The sequence below is a fragment of the Nerophis ophidion genome, linkage group LG23, assembly GCF_033978795.1.
Source record: "Nerophis ophidion isolate RoL-2023_Sa linkage group LG23, RoL_Noph_v1.0, whole genome shotgun sequence".
Taxonomy (NCBI): Eukaryota; Metazoa; Chordata; class Actinopteri; order Syngnathiformes; family Syngnathidae; genus Nerophis; species Nerophis ophidion.
In genome coordinates this window covers 34,794,943-34,815,990 of record NC_084633.1, presented here as the reverse complement: position 1 = coordinate 34,815,990, position 21,048 = coordinate 34,794,943, and the positions used below count along the sequence as shown (strand labels likewise).

General features: G+C 38.1%; 1 protein-coding gene across 1 annotated transcript in view; it reads right to left on the bottom strand.

Annotated features, from left to right (window-relative positions):
• xylt2 (xylosyltransferase II) overlaps positions 1-21,048 on the bottom strand; it is a 72,133-nt gene that overhangs the window by 15,555 nt on the left and 35,530 nt on the right. Inside the window, exons 6-7 of the mRNA XM_061884252.1 lie at positions 13,371-13,587; positions 3,603-3,779 (exon numbers count right to left, since the gene is read on the bottom strand). Of these exons, the coding sequence (XP_061740236.1) occupies positions 3,603-3,779; positions 13,371-13,587 (394 nt within the window). The remainder of the gene's footprint in view (positions 1-3,602; positions 3,780-13,370; positions 13,588-21,048) is intronic.

The following is a 21,048-nucleotide window of genomic DNA, read 5'->3' as shown; positions in this document are numbered from 1 at the left end:
CACAACAACACAACATATGAGATGTGTTGTGTGTGTATGATTGTTTGTACATAATGTTACATCCATGACGTTCACAACAACACAACATATGGTATATGTTGTGTGTGCATGATTGTTTGTACATTGATGTTACATCCGTGATGTCGTTCACAACAACACAACATATGAGATGTGTTGTGTGTGTATGATTGTTTGTACATTGATATTACATCCATGATGTTGTACACAACAACACAACATATGAGATGTGTTGTGTGTGTATGATTCTTTGTACATAACGTGACATCCATGATGTCATTCACAACAACACAACAGATGAGATGTGTTGTGTGTGTATGATTGTTTGTACATTAATGTTACATCCATGATGTCGTTCACAACAACACAACAGATGAGATGTGTTGTGTGTGTATGACTGTTTGTACATTAATGTTACATCCATGATGTTGTTCACAACAACACAACATATGAGGTTGTGTGTGTGTATGATTGTTTGTACATAATGTTACATCCATGATGACGTTCACAACAACACAAACAAATGAGATGTGTTGTGTGTGCATGATTGTTTGTACATTAATCTTACATCCATGATGTCGTTGACAACAACACAACATATGAGATGTGTTGTGTGTGTATGATTGTTTGTACATTGATGTTACATCCATGATGTCGTTCACAAAAACACAACATGAGATGTTGTGTGTATGATTGTTTGTACATTGATGTTACATCCATGATGTCGTTCACAACAACACAAACAGATGAGATGTGTTGTGTGTGTATGATTGTTTGTACATAATGTTACATCCATGATGTCGTTCACAACAACACAAACAAATGAGATGTGTTGTGTGTGCATGATTGTTTGTACATTAATGTTACATCCATGATGTCGTTCACAACAACACAACATATGAGATGTGTTGTGTGTGTATGATTGTTTGTACATTGATGTTACATCTATGATGTCGTTCACAACAACACAACATATGAGATGTTTTGTGTGTGTATGATTGTTTGTACATTGATGTTACATCCATGATGTTGTTCACAACAACACAACATATGAGATGTGTTGTGTGTGTATGATTGTTTGTACATTGTTGTTACATCCATGATGTCGTTCACAACAACACAACATATGAGATGTGTTGTGTGTGCATGATTGTTTGTAAATTGATGTTACATCCATGATGTTGTTCACAACCACACAACATATGAGATGTGTTGTGTGTGTATGATTGTTTGTACATAATGTTACATCCATGTCATTCACAACAACACAACAGATGAGATGTGTTGTGTGTGTATGATTGCTTGTACATAATGTTACATCCATGATGTCGTTCACAACAACACAACAGATGAGATGTGTTGTGTGTGTATGATTGTTTGTACATTGATGTTACATCCATGATGTCGTTCACAACAACACAACAGATGAGATGTGTTGGGTGTGTATGATTGCACAATGTTACATCCATGATGTCGTTCACAACAACAAAACATATGAGATGTGTTGTGTGTGTATGATTGTTTGTACATTAATGTGACATCCATGATGTCATTCACAACAACACAACAGATGAGATGTGTTGGGTGTGTATGATTGCACAATGTTACATCCATGATGTCGTTCACAACAACAAAACATATGAGATGTGTTGTGTGTGTATGATTGTTTGTACATTAATGTGACATCCATGATGTTGTTCACAACAACACAACATATGAGATGTGTTGTGTGTGTATGATTGTTTGTACATTGATGTTACATCCATGATGTCGTTCACAACAACACAACATATGAGATGTGTTGTGTGTGTATGATTGTTTGTACATTGTTGTTACATCCATGATGTCGTTCACAACAACACAACATATGAGATGTGTTGTGTGTGCATGATTGTTTGTAAATTGATGTTACATCCATGATGTTGTTCACAACCACACAACATATGAGATGTGTTGTGTGTGTATGATTGTTTGTACATAATGTTACATCCATGTCATTCACAACAACACAACAGATGAGATGTGTTGTGTGTGTATGATTGCTTGTACATTGATGTTACATCCATGATGTCGTTCACAACAACACAACAGATGAGATGTGTTGTGTGTGTATGATTGTTTGTACATTGATGTTACATCCATGATGTCGTTCACAACAACACAACAGATGAGATGTGTTGGGTGTGTATGATTGCACAATGTTACATCCATGATGTCGTTCACAACAACAAAACATATGAGATGTGTTGTGTGTGTATGATTGTTTGTACATTAATGTGACATCCATGATGTCATTCACAACAACACAACAGATGAGATGTGTTGGGTGTGTATGATTGCACAATGTTACATCCATGATGTCGTTCACAACAACAAAACATATGAGATGTGTTGTGTGTGTATGATTGTTTGTACATTAATGTGACATCCATGATGTCATTCACAACAACACAACAGATGAGATGTGTTGGGTGTGTATGATTGCACAATGTTACATCCATGATGTCGTTCACAACAACACAACATATGAGATGTGTTGTGTGTGTATGATTGTTTTTACATTGATGTTACATCCATGATGTTCACAACAACACAACATATGAGATGTTTTGTGTGTGTGTGATTGTTTGTACATTGTTACATCCATGATGTCGTTCACAACAACACAACATATGAGATGTGTTGTGTGTGTGTGATTGCTTGTACATAATGTTACATCCATGATGTCGTTCACAACAACACAACATATGAGATGTGTTGTGTGTGTATGATTGTTTGTACATTGATGTTACATCCATGATGTCGTTCACAACAACACGACATATGAGACGCGTTGTGTGTGTGTGTATGGATTGTTTTTTGCTAGCTTTAGTTTCCTGTTTTCAAGTTGCCGTCTCCACATTGTTTAGTTCAGGATGTGTTTTGATTGATTGATTGATACTTTTATTAGTAGATTGCACAGTTCAGTACATATTCCGTACAATGGACCACTAAATGGTAACACCCGAATAAGTTTTTCAACTTGTTTAAGTCGGGGTCTACATTAATCAATTCATGGTACATGTTACATGTTACATGGTACATGTTTCGAGGATGAATGACTATTTTCCCAAACACGTTCCTTCTCCTCACAATGACAACATTTCTTTCACATGCATGTCAATTTCCAGGATATTCTGAATTTAACACTGGATTTTGTTTAATTAACACTGGATTTTGTTTAATTAACACTGGATTTTTCACGTTTTATTAACACTGGATTTTGTTTTGTTGGCCAATTCTGTGACTCCGTGCGCGGTTACGTGAGCACGGAAATGCCTCGCATTTTTTGTTGGGCCTAGTAAATATTGATGAGGCATACTAGTGCTGTGTCAAGTAAAAAGTGGTAACATCCAAACGTCTCGTGGACGTGGTCTTGTTTTCACTCACTCATCCGTCACAAGCGTTTGCGTGCACATGGCGCAGCCAGATAATCGTTTTTGCGATTATAAAAGCTTTACGATGGCGAGAAGGCGAAATGGAAACGTGATGAATTGTCCGGCCCTGGCGGTAACACAACATGGGCGCACGCGACTCACACTCACCTGAATGCGAATGAGGTCCTGGGGTTTGAAGTCGTTGGGGGAGCAGCCGCACCAATCCACAATGTGCTTGTACTGGCATTTACAGCCCAGCTTACGGTTCCAGTTGGTCACACGGAGGTTATTGTCCACCAGGCTGTCGCACATGTGACTGTTGCCGAGCACCGTGTGGAAGAAGGACTGAGAAGAGGGACGAAAGAAAGTATTTAACAGGAGGGTTCTTTTTTTTACTGCTGTCCAACAACTTAGATGTTCTATCTAATTAATCACATGGGTGGTGAGGATTCATTTCAGTTAATAACAATTGAATATCATTGATTTTTAATTCCTATGATACAAAATCCAAAACCAGTGAATTTTTCACGATGTGTAAATGGTAAATAAGAGGGGAATACAATCATTTGCAAATCATTTTTAACTTACATTCAATTGAATGGACCGCAAAGACAAGATATTTAGGTTTGGAACTGAGAAAAACACTTTTTTTGTGCAAATAATCATTCACTTAATGGCAGCAACACATTGCAAAAAAGTTGGCACAGGGGCATTTTTACCACTATGTCACACGGCATTTCCTTTTAAACATTCGAGAACTGAATCTTTTCAGGTGGAATTCTTTCCCATTCTTGCTTGATGTACAGCTTAAGTTGTTCAACAGTCCGGGGTCTCTGTTGTGGTATTTTAGGCTTCATAATGCGCCACACATGTTCACTGGGAGACAGGTTTGGACTAGAGGCAGGCCAATCTAGTACCCTAACTCTTTTACTATGAAGCCAGGCTGTTGTAACACGTGGTTTGGCATTGTCTTGCTGAAATAAGCAGGGGCGTCCACGATAACAACATATGTTGCTCCAAAAGCTGTATGTACCTTTCAGCATTAATGGTGCCTTCCCAGATGTGTAAGTTACCCATGCCCTGGGCACTAATGCACCCCCATACCATCACACATGCTGGCTTTTACACTTTGCGCCTGGTGTTACTTTAACTTTTTGGTCCACGGTTTCCAAAAACTATTTGAAATGTGGACTCATCAGACCACAAACACTTTTCCACTTTGCATCAGCCCATCTTAGATGAGCTCGGGCCCAGCGAAGCGTTTCTGGGTGTTGTTGATAAATGGCTTTAGGTTTGCACAATAGAGTTTTAACTCGCACTTACAGATGTAGCGACCAACTGTAGTTACTGACAGTGGTTTTCTGAAGTGTTCCAAAGCCCATGTGGTGATATCCTTGACACAGTGATGTCGCTTTTTGAAGCAGTACCGCCTGAGGGATCCAAGGTCACGGGCCTTGCCGCTTACGTGCAGTGATTTCTCCAGATTCTTTGAACCTTTTGATGATATTACGGACCGTAGAGGGTGAAATCCCTAAATTCCTTGCAATAGCTGGTTGAGAAATGTTGTTCTAAAACTTTTGGACAACTTGCCCATCCTTGTTTGTGAATGACACAATCATGCCGCCAAACCTGTTCCCAATTAGCCTGTTCACCTGTGGGATGTTCCAAATAAGTCTTTGATGAGCATTACTCAACTTTCTAAGAGTTTTTTTGCCACTTGTGGCAGCTTTTTTGAAACATGTTGCCGGCATCAAATTACAAATGAGCCAACATTTGCAAAAAATAACAACGTTTACCAGTTCGAACGTTAAATATAAAGTTAAAATTAAAGTACCAATGATTCTCAAACACACACTAGGTGTGGTGAAATGTTTCCTCTGCATTTGACCCAAATATCTTGTCTTTGCAGTCTATCTAATTGAATAAAAGTTGAAAAGGATTTGCAAATCATTGTATTCTGTTTTTATTTACCATTTACACAATGTGACAACTTCACATTAGATATATAATGATGATGATGATGATGGATTAGTCCGCATTAACACATTCATTTTGAAAGCCCTGGTTGTTTGTAAAGAATGTTGCTGCAGGGTGTATTAACTGTAAAGTTTGTATAGTGAGTGCTTTCATCCTCTTTTGCTACACACAATTGTTTGAGCAAAGCAAAGTCGATAGTACACAAGAACTAAACAAAAGCAAAAATTAGTGTTTACTCTTCTTTGAAATCCTTTGCCCTCACAGACCTCCTGTGTTCAGGGAATTACCGTAGTTTTCGGACTACAGGTCGCTCCGGAGTATACGTCGCACCTGCCGAAAATGCATAATAAAGAAGGAAATAAACATATATAAGTCGCACTGGAGTAAAAGTCGCATTTTGTGGGGAAATTTATTTGATAAAATCTAACACCAAGAATAGACATTTGAAAGGTAATTTAAAATAAATAAAGAATAGTGAACAACAGGCTGAATAAGTGTACGTTATATGACGCATAAATAACCAACTGAGAAGGAGCCTGCTATGTTAACGTAACATATTATGGTAAGAGTCATTCAAATAACTATAACATATACAGTTGTGATCAAAATTATTCAACCCCCACACAATTTTGGTGTTTTAGCAAGTTGGACATTTATTCCGTATTTTGTTTATAGCCATATCAAATAAAGATGTGTCAAATAGACAAATGCAACTTAAATTGTAAAACGGTATTTTGCAAAATACCAAAAAAGGACATTTTTCTTAATATGTCATTGACAAAATTATTCAACCTCTTGAAAATCATAAGTCTTAAGAACAGAATTTGAATAAGGTATTTTCAATAAGGTGTTGAAAACACCTGTAGATGTGATTAGAACCATAACGAGCAACAATTAAACTGATTGAAAAAGACTGTGACGCTCAGCTTCTTGTAGATGGTCAATGGTGTATTTGCAACATGGTGAAGTCAAGGGAGTGGTCAAAGAAGTCAAGACCGGACGTCATTTCTCTTCATAAGAAAGGATATGGATATAAGAAAATAGCAAAGACATTACAAATTCCAAGAGACACAGTTGGGAGCATAATTCGCAAGTTTAAAGCTAAAGGCACAGTGGAAACACTACCTGGACGTGGTAGAAAGAGGATGCTGTGTGTGTACAGTGGTGAAAAACCCCCGGGTAACAGCTGAGGAACTACAACAGGACATTGCAGAGGGGGGAACGCAGGTTTCGTCCCGGACAATAAGGCACGCACTACGAGATGAAGGCCTCCATGCCAGTACTCCCAGCCGCACCACACTTCTGACTACCAGGCACAAGAAAAATAGACTCCAGTATGCCAAAAATCATCTGGACAAACCCCAAAGGTTTTGGGAAACCGTTCTATGGAGTGACGAGACAAAACTGGAACTCTTTGGGCCTATGAATCAACGTTATGTCTGGAGGAGAAAAAAATGAAGCTTACAAGGAGAAGAACACCTTGCCTACTGTTAAGCATGGTGGGGGGTCAATCATGCTGTGGGGCTGTTTCTCTGCCTCAGGTACCGGGAATCTCCAGTGCGTGCAAGGCAATTATGAATTATATTTCCTAGCAGGATATATTAGCTGCAAATGTCATGGAGTCAGTGACGAAGCGGAGGCTTGGGAGACGTTGGACCTTCCAACAGGACAAGGATCCCAAGCATACCTCCAAATCAACATCAGAGTGGTTGCAGAAGAAGCGCTGGAAGACTCTGGAATGGCCTTCACAGTCGCCAGACCTAAATCTTCTAGAAAAGCTGCGGTGGGACTTGAAGAAGGCAGTTGCAGCACGCAAGCCCAAGAATATGAATGAACTGGAGGCCTTTGCCCAAGAGGAATGGGCTAAAATACCTGTAGATGCTTGCAAGAAGCTTGTGTCCGCTTATGTATCACCTTTGAAGGATGTCATTACTGCCAAAGGCTGTTCTACTAAGTACTAAAGATGCATGGAACTAGGGGGTTGAATCATTTTGTCAATGACATATTAAGAAAAAATCATTTTTTGGTATTTTGTAAAATACAGTGTTACAATTTAAGTTGCATTTGTCTATTTGACACATCTTTATTTGATATGACTATAAACAAAATACGGAATTAATGTCCAACTTGCAAAAACACCAAAATTGTGTGGGGGTTGAATAATTTTGATCACAACTGCTATACCTTTACCAAACAATCTGTCACTCCTAATCGATAAATCCCATAAAATCTTGAATGAGCTAAATAATATTATGTGATATTTTACGGTAATGTGTTAATAATTTCACACATAAGTCGCTCAGAGTATATGTCGCACTATATGTCAAACTATGAAAAAAACTGTGAGTTATAGTCCAAAAAATACGGTATTCCCCAAATTGGTAAACATGAACAACAACTAGAGATGTCCGATACTGGCTTTTTTGCCGATATTCTGATATTGTCCAACTCTTAATTACCGATACCGATATATAGAGTCGTGGAATGAACACATTATTATGCCTAATGTTGTTGTGATGCCCCGCTGGATGCATTAAACAATGTAACAAGGTTTTCCAAAATAAATCAACTCAAGTTATGGAAAAAAATGCCAACATGGCACTGCCATATTTATTATTGAAGTCACAAAGTGCATTATTTTTTTTAATATGCTTCAAAACAGCATATTGAGAGAGCATGAGGAGGTTGAGGTGGGCGGGGGTGAGGTGGTGGGGGGCGGGGAGTAGCGGGGGATGTATATTGTATCGTCCCAGAAGAGTTAGTGCTGCAAGGGGTGTTGGGTATCTGCTCTGTTGTGTTAAGGTGCGAAATGTGTTTGTCATTCTTGTTTGGTGTGGCTTCACAGTGTGGCACATATTTGGAACAGTGTTAAAGTTGTTTATACGGCCACCCTCAGTGTGACCTGTATGGCTGTTGACCAAGTATGCATTGCATTCACTTGTGTGTGTGAAAAGCCGTAGATGTTATGTAATTGGGCCGGCACGCAAAGACAGTGCCTTTAAAGCATACCTCCAAAATTGTTGTTTGGGTGGAAATTGGGAGATATTTGGGAGAATAGTTGCTCCTGAAGATGATTTTCGGGAAGGGCACTGAAATTTGGGAGGGTTGGCAAGTATGACTGGGAGACGCAACTGCTCTGTACTTCTCCCGACGTCCGTGTATCACTCCGTACAGCGGCGTTTTAAAAAGTCATGAATTTTACTTTTTGAAACTGATACCGATCATTTCCGATTTTACATTTTAAAGCACTGCGATGAGGTGGCAACTTATCCAGGGTGTACACCGCCTTCCGCCCCATTATAGCTGAGACAGGCACCAGCGCCCCCCACGACCCCAAAGGGGAATATGCGGGAGAAAATGGATGGATGGCGTTTTAAAGCATTTATCGGCCGATAATAGTTCGATATTATTGGACATATCTAATAACAACGCAGTTATTCAAATAAGATGTGAATGCATTGGCCATCACTTGTTGTTTACATGCTTGTTTGTGTACCTAATTCATTGATACATCGTTCCCTTAATATCTCGTGACCTACAGGCACTTCTGGGTTTCAGGCTAAGCCTTTCGAGGCTACTGTTTATTTACCTGCAACGTGCAGATTTGGGCCTGTTTTGAAAGGTTTAGAGGCAAATATTAAAGCCATCAGGAACAAATATTTAAAATGGGATGTAGAGGATTTTTACATTCTTAACAAAAATAATGTTTGAAAGATTTAAACCATTTATCATCACCAAGAGGTTACTGCTATCTCACTTCATTTGACACAAGGATTTAAATAAAAAAGATTGGAGGCACATCATGTCTTTACATCTGAGGGGTCCACAAATAAAACATTAATCTGTGAAAGACAACGATGGACTTATTGGTGCATCGCTAAGTAACTAAATTGACTGACGTAACGAGTGCCGTGCTGCTGTGATCATGACGCGAATGAGAAAAAGTCTGTTTGCAGTTGATTTCCTGCTACAAATATTAGTCTCATCTACTTCATGTCTGTAGTTGTTTTTATGCTGTGAAGTTGATATTTTCTCTCATTCTTAATCTGTTGTTCAGCAATGTTTGCTAGCGATATCAAGATTAAGTACTGTATTTTTCGGACTATAAGTCACAGTTTTTTTCATGGTTTGGCTGGGGGTGCGAGATATGCTTATAATATTATTTATCTCATTCGCGGAAGAGACGAAGAAAATGTCAGCAATCGTCACACACGCGTCCACCAATAAAAATTTGGCGAGGGAGGGTCATGGCAGAAGTGCATTGTGGGTCATAGGATGCAAACTACTATATGCTACTGCCTTAGCTATTACAATGGATCATTTCATCGTTGGCGGTAACTTATAAAAACTGAGAAGGGCTGAACAAAAATGGGACCGAAAAGGAAATCTACTGCAGATTACAAGCTGGACGTAGTGAAATATGAAGCAGAAAACGACAAGAGAAGTTGGCAGAGTTTTTTAGAAGCGACATTGAGGAAGAAAATTTCATCGGATTTATCGCTTAGGGGTGACAGATTGTTTGGTAAAGGTATAGCATGTTCTATATGTTATAGTTATTTGAATGACTCTTACCAGAATGTGTTACGTGAACATAGCAGGCACCTTCTCAGTTGGTTATTTATGCGTCATATAACGTACACTTATTCAGCCTGTTGTTCACTATTCTTTATTTATTTTAAATTGCCTTTCAAATGTCTATTCTTGGTGTTGGATTTTATCAAATAAATATCCCCCAAAAATGCGACTTATACTCCAGTGTGACGTATATATGTTTTTTTCCTTCTTTATTATGCATTTTCGGCCGGTGCGACGTATACGCCGGAGCGATTTATAATCTGAAAAATACGGTACATACTGTTATTTATTAATACTATGAAGGATATTTTCTTCATGCTAACAAATATCACCAAAGACGCTATAATGTGGTCATCCATGTAGAATAAAGATCTTGTCTCTTCTGCACAACAACAACTAAGCTTTTACTTTGTTGTGAAATAGGACAATGAAAATAGGGTAGATTGGACCAACAATCACAATATTTATTACTAGGACTTAACATGACGTTAGTTTATTTGCACAAGCAGGTCTTCTAGGTATATTTAGGCATAGCAGCCACAAAAGAACACAAACTAATCGTCCTTTCTCTACGTTTAGTTCTGCTCTCTAACGCTACTACAATAAAGACGATTGAATTACAGAAAGTTTCTCAAACAAATCAAATGTTCAAACAAACATTTTACAAAGTGATCACTGCAGACACGGGCAGTGTACGATTGTATTCGACTAGATGATGAAAGGGATATTTTGACAGCCATTTTGTCTTTCCCTGACTTTATTACCTTCGTGAATCACTTCTTTTTGGACTCTTTCCTATCTCTCTATTTGAACGACAGGAACACCCAAGAACAAAACAACATTCCGACATTGTTTGCTTAACTCTACACTCACTCTCACTTGTTTTAATGCTACGCTCAAGCTGCTTAACTATCGTGTCAATTTTCATGTCAATTATGTCGATTATCAGTAAATTATTCTATCATTTATCATGCAAATTATATCAATTATGTTAATTATACCTATTATGTCAGTTATCATGTAAATTATATTAATTATGTCAATCATTATGCCAATTATTATATCAATTATTAAGTAGCATGTCAATTATCATGTCAACTATTATATCGATTGTCAAATATGTCAATTATCATATAAATTATGTCCATTATGTCAATTATCATGTCAATCATCATGTCAATTACTATATCAATTATCAAATCAATTATGTCAATTATTATATCAATGATCATGTTAATTATAATATCAAGTATCATGTCAATTATCATGTCAACTATTATATTGATTGTCAAATATGTCAATTATCATACACATTATGTCCATTATGTCAATTATCATGCCAATTATTGTATCAAATATCAAGTCAATTATGTCAATTGTTATATCAATTATGTCATTTATCATGTAAATTATTGTATCAATTATGTCAATTATCGTGTCAGTTATATCAATTATCATGTCAACTATGTCACTTATAATGTAAATTATGTCTGTTATGTCAATTATCATGCCAATTATTATATCAATCATATCAATTATATCAAGTCAATTATGTGAATTGATATATAAATTATGTCAATCATCATATTAATTATGACATCAATTAGCATGTCAATTATCATGTCAACTATTATAACGACTATGTCAAATGTGTCAATCATAATTTATATCCATTTTCAATTACCATGTTAATGATCGTGCCGAAAACTATCATGTCAATTGTCATGCCAATTATGTCAATTATTATGTCAGTTATGTCAACTATTATATCGATGTCAATTATCATGTCAATTATGTCAAGTATCATGTAAATTATATCAATTATGTCAATTATCATGTCAACTATGTCAATTATCATGTAAATCATGTCTGTTATTTCAATCATCAGGCCAATTATTATATCAATTATCAAGTCAATTACATCAATTGTTATATCAATTATGTACATTTTTATGTCAGTTATGTCAACTATTATATCGATTATGTCAATTAACATGGCAATTATATCAAGTATCATGTAAATTATATAAATTGTCATTAATCATGTAAATTATTGTATCAATTATGTCAATTATCGTGTCAGTTATATCAATTATCATGTAAATTATGTCTGTTATATAAATTGTCAATTAACGTAAATTATGATTAGCATGTCAATTATCATGTCAACTATTATATCGACTGTGAAATGTCAATCATCATATTGTATATCCATTGTCAATTACCATGTTAACTATCATGCCAATGACCGTGCCAACAACTATCATGTCAATTGTCATGCCAATTATGATGTCAGTTATGTCAACTATTATATCGATTATGTCCATTATCATGTCAATTATGTCAGTTATGTCATTTATCATGTAAATTATTATATCAATTAAGTCAATTATCGTGTCAGTTATATCAATTATCATGTCAACTATGTCAATTATCAAGTCAATTTTGTCTGTTATGTCATTTATCATGTCAATCATCATGCCAATTATATCAATTATCAAGTTAATTATGATATCAATTAGCATGTATATCAAATATGTCAATTATAATAATTTATATCCATTGTCAATTACCATGTTAACTATCATGCCAATGATTGTGCCAACAACTGTCATGTCAATTGTCATGTATATTATGTCAATTATTATGTCAGTTATGTCAACTATTATATCGACTATGTCAAATATGTCAATTATCATAATTTATATCCATTGTCAATTACCATGTTAACTATCATGCCAACGTGCCAACAACTATCATGTCAATTGTCATGCCAATTATTTCAATTATTATGTCAACTATTATATAGATTATGTCAATTATCATTTCAATTATGTCAAGTATCATGTAAATTATTATATCGATTATGTCAATTATCATGTAAATTATTGTATCGATTATGTCAATTATCATGTCAGTTATATCAATTATCATGTCAACTATGTCAATTATCATGTAAATAATGTCAATTACCATGTCAATTATTATGTCAATTATGTAAATCATCATGTCAATTATCATGTCAACCAGTATCATGTCAATTATTATGCCAACAATTATCATGTCAATAATCATGCCAATCATGTCAATTTTTATGCCAATTATTATGTCAATTATGTCAATTAAAAACAAATGCCACCTAGCAAAAAGGACACTTCACCTGCAGTGTCCACTGTCCACTATTTATTTCACACTCACACTGCTTGATTTGTGTTTCATCAAAAGTTCATTTAAACTCATTGAACTGTATCGGATGGAACCGTTTTAAAACAACGAGGTGGCATGGTCAACCCCAAATATAGAAGGACTGGTGACATGGTCACCGTGTGAGACAGGTGGAAGAAACTAAGTGTCATGCTGAGACATGGCGACGTGTCCACTCACCTCAGCAGGGAGCAGAGCGTAAGAATAGAACAGCTTCAGCCCCGAAACCAAGTCATCCTGGGAGTTGATGACATAGTCCACGAAGCGGCGGGTGAGTGCAAACCAATCCGAGCCACCGGAGACTTCCAGGCCGTCTGGGATGGTCCGGACTCCCAGGCGCCACATGTGGTTGTCACACTCATGGAAGAGTCGATCCAGGCCCTGCTTCTTGATAAACCTTGAAGACCAAGAAGACATTCAGTTGGTCATCCAGCGTTTGGTGCCACTCTACTCTTTCAAGGAACTTGACATTTGACCGTCATTCTTCACTTCATTGCTGACAAACTGTGCACATCTTCATTAGTAGTCAGGGCCCATACCGATTATTAGTAGTCAGTACCGGTACCGATTATTAGTAGTCAGTACCGATAACGATTATTAGTAGTCAGAGCCCATACAGATTATTAGTAGTCAGGGCTGATACCGATTATTAGTAGTGAGGGCCCATACCAATTATAAGGGAAGTGAATTATATTTATGTAGCGCTTTTCTTGAGTGACTCAAAGCACTTTACATAGTGACACCCAATATCTAAGTTACATTTAAACCAGTGTGGGTGGCACTGGGAGCAGGTGGGTAAAGTGTCTTGCCCAAGGACACAGCGGCAATGACTAGGATGGCGGAAACGGGAATCGAACCTGCAACCGTCAAGTTGCTGGCACGGCCACTTTACCAACCGAGCTATGCCGCCCCAATACCAATACCAATTATTAATAGTCAGTACCGATACCGATTATTAGTAGTCAGGGCTGATATCGATTATTAGTAGTGAGGGCCCATACCAATTATTAGTAGTCAGTACCGATACCGATTATAAGTAGTCAGTTCCGATACCGATTATTATCAGTCAGGGCCCATACGGATTATTAGTAGTCAGGGCTGATACTGATTATTAGTAGTCAGTACCGATACAGATTATTTGTAGTCAGGGCCGATACAGATTATTTGTAGTCAGGGCCGATACAGATTATTAGTAGGCAGGGCTGATACTGATTATTAGTAGTCAGGGCCCATACTGATTATTAGTAGTCAGGGTCTGTACCGATTATCAGTAGTCAGGGCCGTTATTGATTATGAGTAGTCAGTACAATACGATTATTAGTAGTCAGGGCCCGTACCGATTATTAGTAGTCAGGGCCCGTACCGATTATTAGTAGTCAATTGGTGTGGGCCCTATTAGTAGTCAGGGCCCATACCATATATTAATAGTCAGGGCCCATACCATATATTAGTAGTCAGGGTCGATACCGATTATTAGTAGTCAGGGCCAGTACCAATTATTAGTAGTCGGCGACCATACCGTATATTAGTAGTCAGGAACTACCGTATGTTAGTAGTCAGGGACTACCGTATGTTAGTAGTCAGGGCCCATACCGATTATTAGTAGTCAGGGCCCATACCGTATATTAGTAGTCAGGGCCCATACCGTATATTAGTAGTCAGGGCCCATACCGTATATTAGTAGTCAGGGTCGATACCGATTATTAGTAGTCGAAACCCATAACAATTATTAATAGTCGGGAACCATACAGGTTATTAGTAGTCAGGGCCCATGCCGATTATTAGTAGTCAGGGCCAGTACCAATTATTAGTAGTCGGGGACCATACCGTATATTAGTAGTCAGGGACTACCGTATGCTAGTAATCAGGGCCCATACCGATTATTAGTAGTCAGGGCCCATACTGATTATTAGTAGTCAGGGCCCATACCAATTATTAGTAGTCGGGGCCAGTACCAATTATTAGTAGTCGGGGACCATACCGGTTATTAGTAGTCAGGGCCCATACTGATTATTAGTAGTCAGGGCCCATACCAATTATTAGTAGTCGGGGCCAGTACCAATTATTAGTAGTCGGGGACCATACCGTATATTAGTAGTCAGGGCCCGTACTGTATGTTAGTAGTCAGGGCCCATACCGTATGTTAGTAGTCAGGGCCCATACCGTATATTAGTAGTCAGGGCCCATACCGTATATTAGTAGTCAGGGCCCATACCGTATATTAGTAGTCAGGTTCGATACCGATTAATAGTAGTAGAGGCCCATACCAATAATTAGTAGTCGGGGACCATACCGGTTATTAGTAGTCAGGGCCCATACTGATTATTAGTAGTCAGGGCCCATACCAATTATTAGTAGTCGGGGCCAGTACCAATTATTAGTAGTCGGGGACCATACCGGTTATTAGTAGTCAGGGCCCATACTGATTATTAGTAGTCAGGGCCCATACCAATTATTAGTAGTCGGGGCCAGTACCAATTATTAGTAGTCGGGGACCATACCGGTTATTAGTAGTCAGGGCCCATACTGATTATTAGTAGTCAGGGCCCATACAAACTTTATGGCTGGCTCGCATCGTGGTCACTCCGTGATCACGTACGACCGCCAGACACTTCTGGATGTGGACGAATCGGGCCGTTTTGGACTGATAGACGCGGGCGTGCTAAACTTGCTAACTAGCATGGGAATACATCGGCGGCTACATCCAGCGGCCTGTGAAGCAGGGGAGTCTAGTAGCAGCGGGGGCCGTCTACGGAGCAGACGCCAGCGGTGTGATAGGAAACGCGGATGCCGAGCGGGGCTTAAAACAAAGCAGAAGGTTAATCCCCACAGAACACCACTTTCCTCCATCCCGAAGACGGATTTAGATGGAAAATGCGAGACTACTGGTCTGGGTAAGGAGTCAGTTAAATTAGAACAAGTTTTTTCTGCTTTGAGTGTTTCAGAGTTGGACATGTGTTTTACTGAGGTGGCTAACTATGATGCGTGCAGTTTATCAAAGCAACAAACAAACAATCGGAAAATCCCCGTTACCGAGGTGGCTAACTATGATGCGTGCAGTTTATCAAAGCAACAAACAAACAATCGGAAAATCCCCGTTACTGAGGTGGCTAACCATGATGCGTGCAGTTTATCAAAGCAACAATCAAACAATCGGAAAATTCCTGTCGTATCAATTCCTAGATATGGTCGTAACTATACTAAATGCACTGGGCATAATAAACACAACATTATTAATATTGCTACTACGGATAATTTGATCAAAAACTCCCTAAAACAGCCCACTACCTATAATATAGGTTTTTTAAACATAAGATCATTGTCTCCTAAAACGTTGTTAGTTAATGATATTATCAGAGACAACAATCTTAACGTCATCGGTCTCAGCGAAACCTGGCTTAAACCAAACGACTTTTTTGCGCTAAATGAGGCATGTCCTCCTAACTTTACACATGCGCATATTGCCCGTCCGCTCAAAAGGGGTGGGGGGGTCGCACTAATATACAACAAAAACTTTAACCTTAGTCCTAACATAAATAATAAATATAAATCGTTTGAGGTGCTTACTATGAGGTCTGTCACACCGCTGCCTCTACACCTGGCTGTTATCTACCGCCCCCCAGGGCCCTATTCGGACTTTATTAATGAATTCTCAGAGTTCGTTGCTGATCTAGTGACACACGCCGATAATATAATCATAATGGGGGACTTTAATATCCATATGAATACCCCATCGGACCCACCGTGCGTAGCGCTCCAGACTGTAATTGATAGCTGTGGTCTCACACAAATAATAAATGAACCCACGCATTGCAACGGTAATACGATAGACCTAGTGCTTGTCAGGGGCATCACCGTTTCCAAAGTTACGATACTCCCGTATACTAAAGTATTGTCCGATCATTACCTTATAAAATTCGAGGTTCAGACGCATGTTCGTCAAACTAATAATAATAATACCTGCTATAGCAGCCGCAACATTAATACAGCCACAACGACAACTCTTGCTGACCTACTGCCCTCGGTAATGGCACCATTCCCAAAGTATGTGGGCTCTATTGATAACCTCACTAACAACTTTAACGACGCCCTGCGCGAAACCATTGATAACATAGCACCGCTAAAGTTAAAAAAGGCTCCAAAAAAGCGCACCCCGTGGTTTACAGAAGAAACTAGAACTCAGAAATTATTATGTAGAAAGCTGGAACGCAAATGGCGCACGACTAAACTTGAGGTGCACCATCAAGCATAGAGTGATGGTTTAATAACTTATAAACGCATGCTTACCTTAGCTAAAGCTAAATATTACTCAAATCTCATCCACCGTAATAAAAACGATCCTAAATTTTTGTTTAGTACGGTAGCATCGCTAACCCAACAAGGGACTCCTTCCAGTAGCTCAACCCACTCAGCTGATGACTTTATGCAATTCTTTAGTAAGAAAATTGAAGTCATTAGAAAGGAGATTAAAGACAATGCGTCCCAGCTACAACGGGGTTCTATTAACACTGACACAATTGTATATACGACGGATACTGCCCTCCAAAATAGTTTCTCTCGTTTTGAGGAAATAACATTAGAGGAATTGTTACAACGTGTAAATGGAATAAAACAGACAACATGTTTACTTGACCCTCTTCCTGGGAAACTGATCAAGGAGCTTTTTGTATTATTAGGTCCATCAGTGCTAAATATTATAAACTTATCACTCTCCTCGGGCACTGTTCCCGTTGCATTCAAAAAAGCGGTTATTCATCCTCTTCTTAAAAGACCTAACCTCGATCCTGACCTCATGGTAAATTACCGACCGGTGTCTCACCTTCCCTTTATTTCAAAAATCCTTGAAAAAATTGTTGCGGAGCAGTTAAATGAACACTTAGCGTCTAACAATCTATGTGAAACCTTTCAATCCGGTTTCAGAGCAAATCACTCCACGGAGACAGCCCTCGCAAAAATGACTAATGATCTATTGCTAACGATGGATTCTGATGCGTCATCTATGTTGCTGCTCCTCGATCTTAGCGCTGCTTTCGATACCGTCGATCATAATATTTTATTAGAACGTATCAAAACACGAATTGGTATGTCAGACTTAGCCCTGTCTTGGTTTAACTCTTATCTTACTGATAGGATGCAGTGTGTCTCCCATAACAATGTGACCTCGGACTACGTTAAGGTAACGTGTGGAGTTCCCCAGGGTTCGGTCCTTGGCCCTGCACTCTTCAGCATCTACATGCTGCCGCTAGGTGACATCATACGCAAATACGGTATTAGCTTTCACTGTTATGCTGATGACACCCAACTCTACATGCCCCTAAAGCTGACCAACACGCCGGATTGTAGTCAGCTGGAGGCGTGTCTTAATGAAATTAAACAATGGATGTCCGCTAACTTTTTGCAACTCAACGCCAAAAAAACGGAAATGCTGATTATCGGTCCTGCTAGACACCGAACTCTATTTAATAATACAACTCTAACATTTGACAACCAAACAATTAAACAAGGCGACACGGTAAAGAATCTGGGTATTATCTTCGACCCAACTCTCTCCTTTGAGGCACACATTAAAAGCGTTACTAAAACGGCCTTCTTTCATCTCCGTAACATCGCTAAAATTCGCTCCATTCTGTCCACTAAAGACGCTGAGATCATTATCCATGCGTTTGTTACGTCTCGCCTCGACTACTGTAACGTATTATTTTCGGGTCTCCCCATGTCTAGCATTAAAAGATTACAGTTGGTACAAAATGCGGCTGCTAGACTTTTGACAAGAACAAGAAAGTTTGATCACATTACGCCTGTACTGGCTCACCTGCACTGGCTTCCTGTGCACTTAAGATGTGACTTTAAGGTTTTACTACTTACGTATAAAATACTACACGGTCTAGCTCCATCTTATCTTGCCGATTGTATTGTACCATATGTCCCGGCAAGAAATCTGCGTTCAAAGGACTCCGGCTTATTAGTGATTCCCAAAGCCCAAAAAAAGTCTGCGGGCTATAGAGCATTTTCCGTTCGGGCTCCAGTACTCTGGAATGCCCTCCCGGTAACAGTTCGCGATGCCACCTCAGTAGAAGCATTTAAGTCTCACCTTAAAACTCATTTGTATACTCTAGCCTTTAAATAGACTCCCTTTTTAGACCAGTTGATCTGCCGTTTCTTTTCTTTTTCTTCTATGTCCCTCTGTGTATCGGCTGGGGACATCTCTGCGCTGCTGGTCCGCTACCCTTGGGATGGTTTCCTGCTGGCTCCGCTGTGAACGGGACTCTCGCTGCTGTGTTTGGACTGGACTCTCGCGACTGTGTTGTATCCATTGTGGATTGAACTTTCACAGTATCATGTTAGACCTGCTCGACATCCATTGCTTTCCTCCTCTCTAAGGTTCTCATAATCATTATTGTCACAGACGTCCCACTGGATCATTATTGTCACCGATGTCCCACTGGGTGTGAGTTTTCCTTGCCCTTATGTGGGCCTACCGAGGATGTCGTGGTGGTTTGTGCAGCCCTTTGAGACACTAGTGATTTAGGGCTATATAAGTAAACATTGATTGATTGATTGATACCAATTATCAGTAGTCGGGGCCAGTACCAATTATTAGTAGTCGGGGACCATACCGTATGTTAGTAGTCAGGGCCCATACCGTATGTTAGTAGTCAGGGTCCATACCGATTATTAGTAGTCAGGGCCCATAGCGTATATTAGTAGTCAGGGCCAATACCGTATATTAGTAGTCAGGGTCGATACCGATTATTAGTAGTTGAAACCCATACCAATTATTAGTAGTCGGGGACCATACCGGTTATTAGTAGTCAGGGCCCATACCAATTATTAGTAATCGTGGCTGATACCTATTATGTAGTATATATTTACTAGTCACATACATAACTTATTTACTTTACTATTTATACACTTTTATAAGCTAAATACTGGTATTATATGTGTAAATATTTACTAGTCATATACAGAACTTATTTACTTTACTATTTATTCACTTTTATAAACTAAATACTGGTATTATATGTGTAAATATTTACTAGTCATATACAGAACTTATTTACTTTACTATTTATTCACTTTTATAAATTAAATACTGGTATTATATGTGTAAATATTTACTAGTCATATACAGAACTTATTTACTTTACTATTTATTCACTTTTATAAACTAAATACTGGTATTATATGTGTAAATATTTACTAGTCATATACAGAACTTATTTACTTTACTATTTATTCACTTTTATAAATTAAATACTGGTATTATATGTGTAAATATTTACTAGTCACATAAACAAACTTATCTACTTCACTATTTATTTATTTTATATACTAAATACTGGTATCATTTGTGTGAATATTTCATATTCACATACACAACTTCTCGACTTCACTAGTCATTTATTTTATACATACTAAATACTGGTATCATGTGTGTAAATATTTACTATTCACATACAAAACGTTTTTACTTTATTATTTATTCATTTTATACAGTAAATTCTGGTATTATATGTGTAAATATGTACTATTAACATAAAAAACCTTACCTACTTCACCATTTTTTTTTCATATATTGTAGCTGAGATAGCCGCCAGCGCCCCCCGCGACCCCGAAAGGGAATAAGCGGTAGAAAATGGATGGATGGATGGATAAATACCAGTATCATGTGTGTAAATATTTACTATTCACATACAAAACGTTTGTGCTTCACTATTTATTTATTTTTATATTCTAAATACTGGAATCATGTGTGTAAATATTTACTATTCACATACAAAACTTATCTACTTCACTATTTATTTATTTTTATATATTAAATACTGATATCATATGGGTAAATATTTACTATTCACAT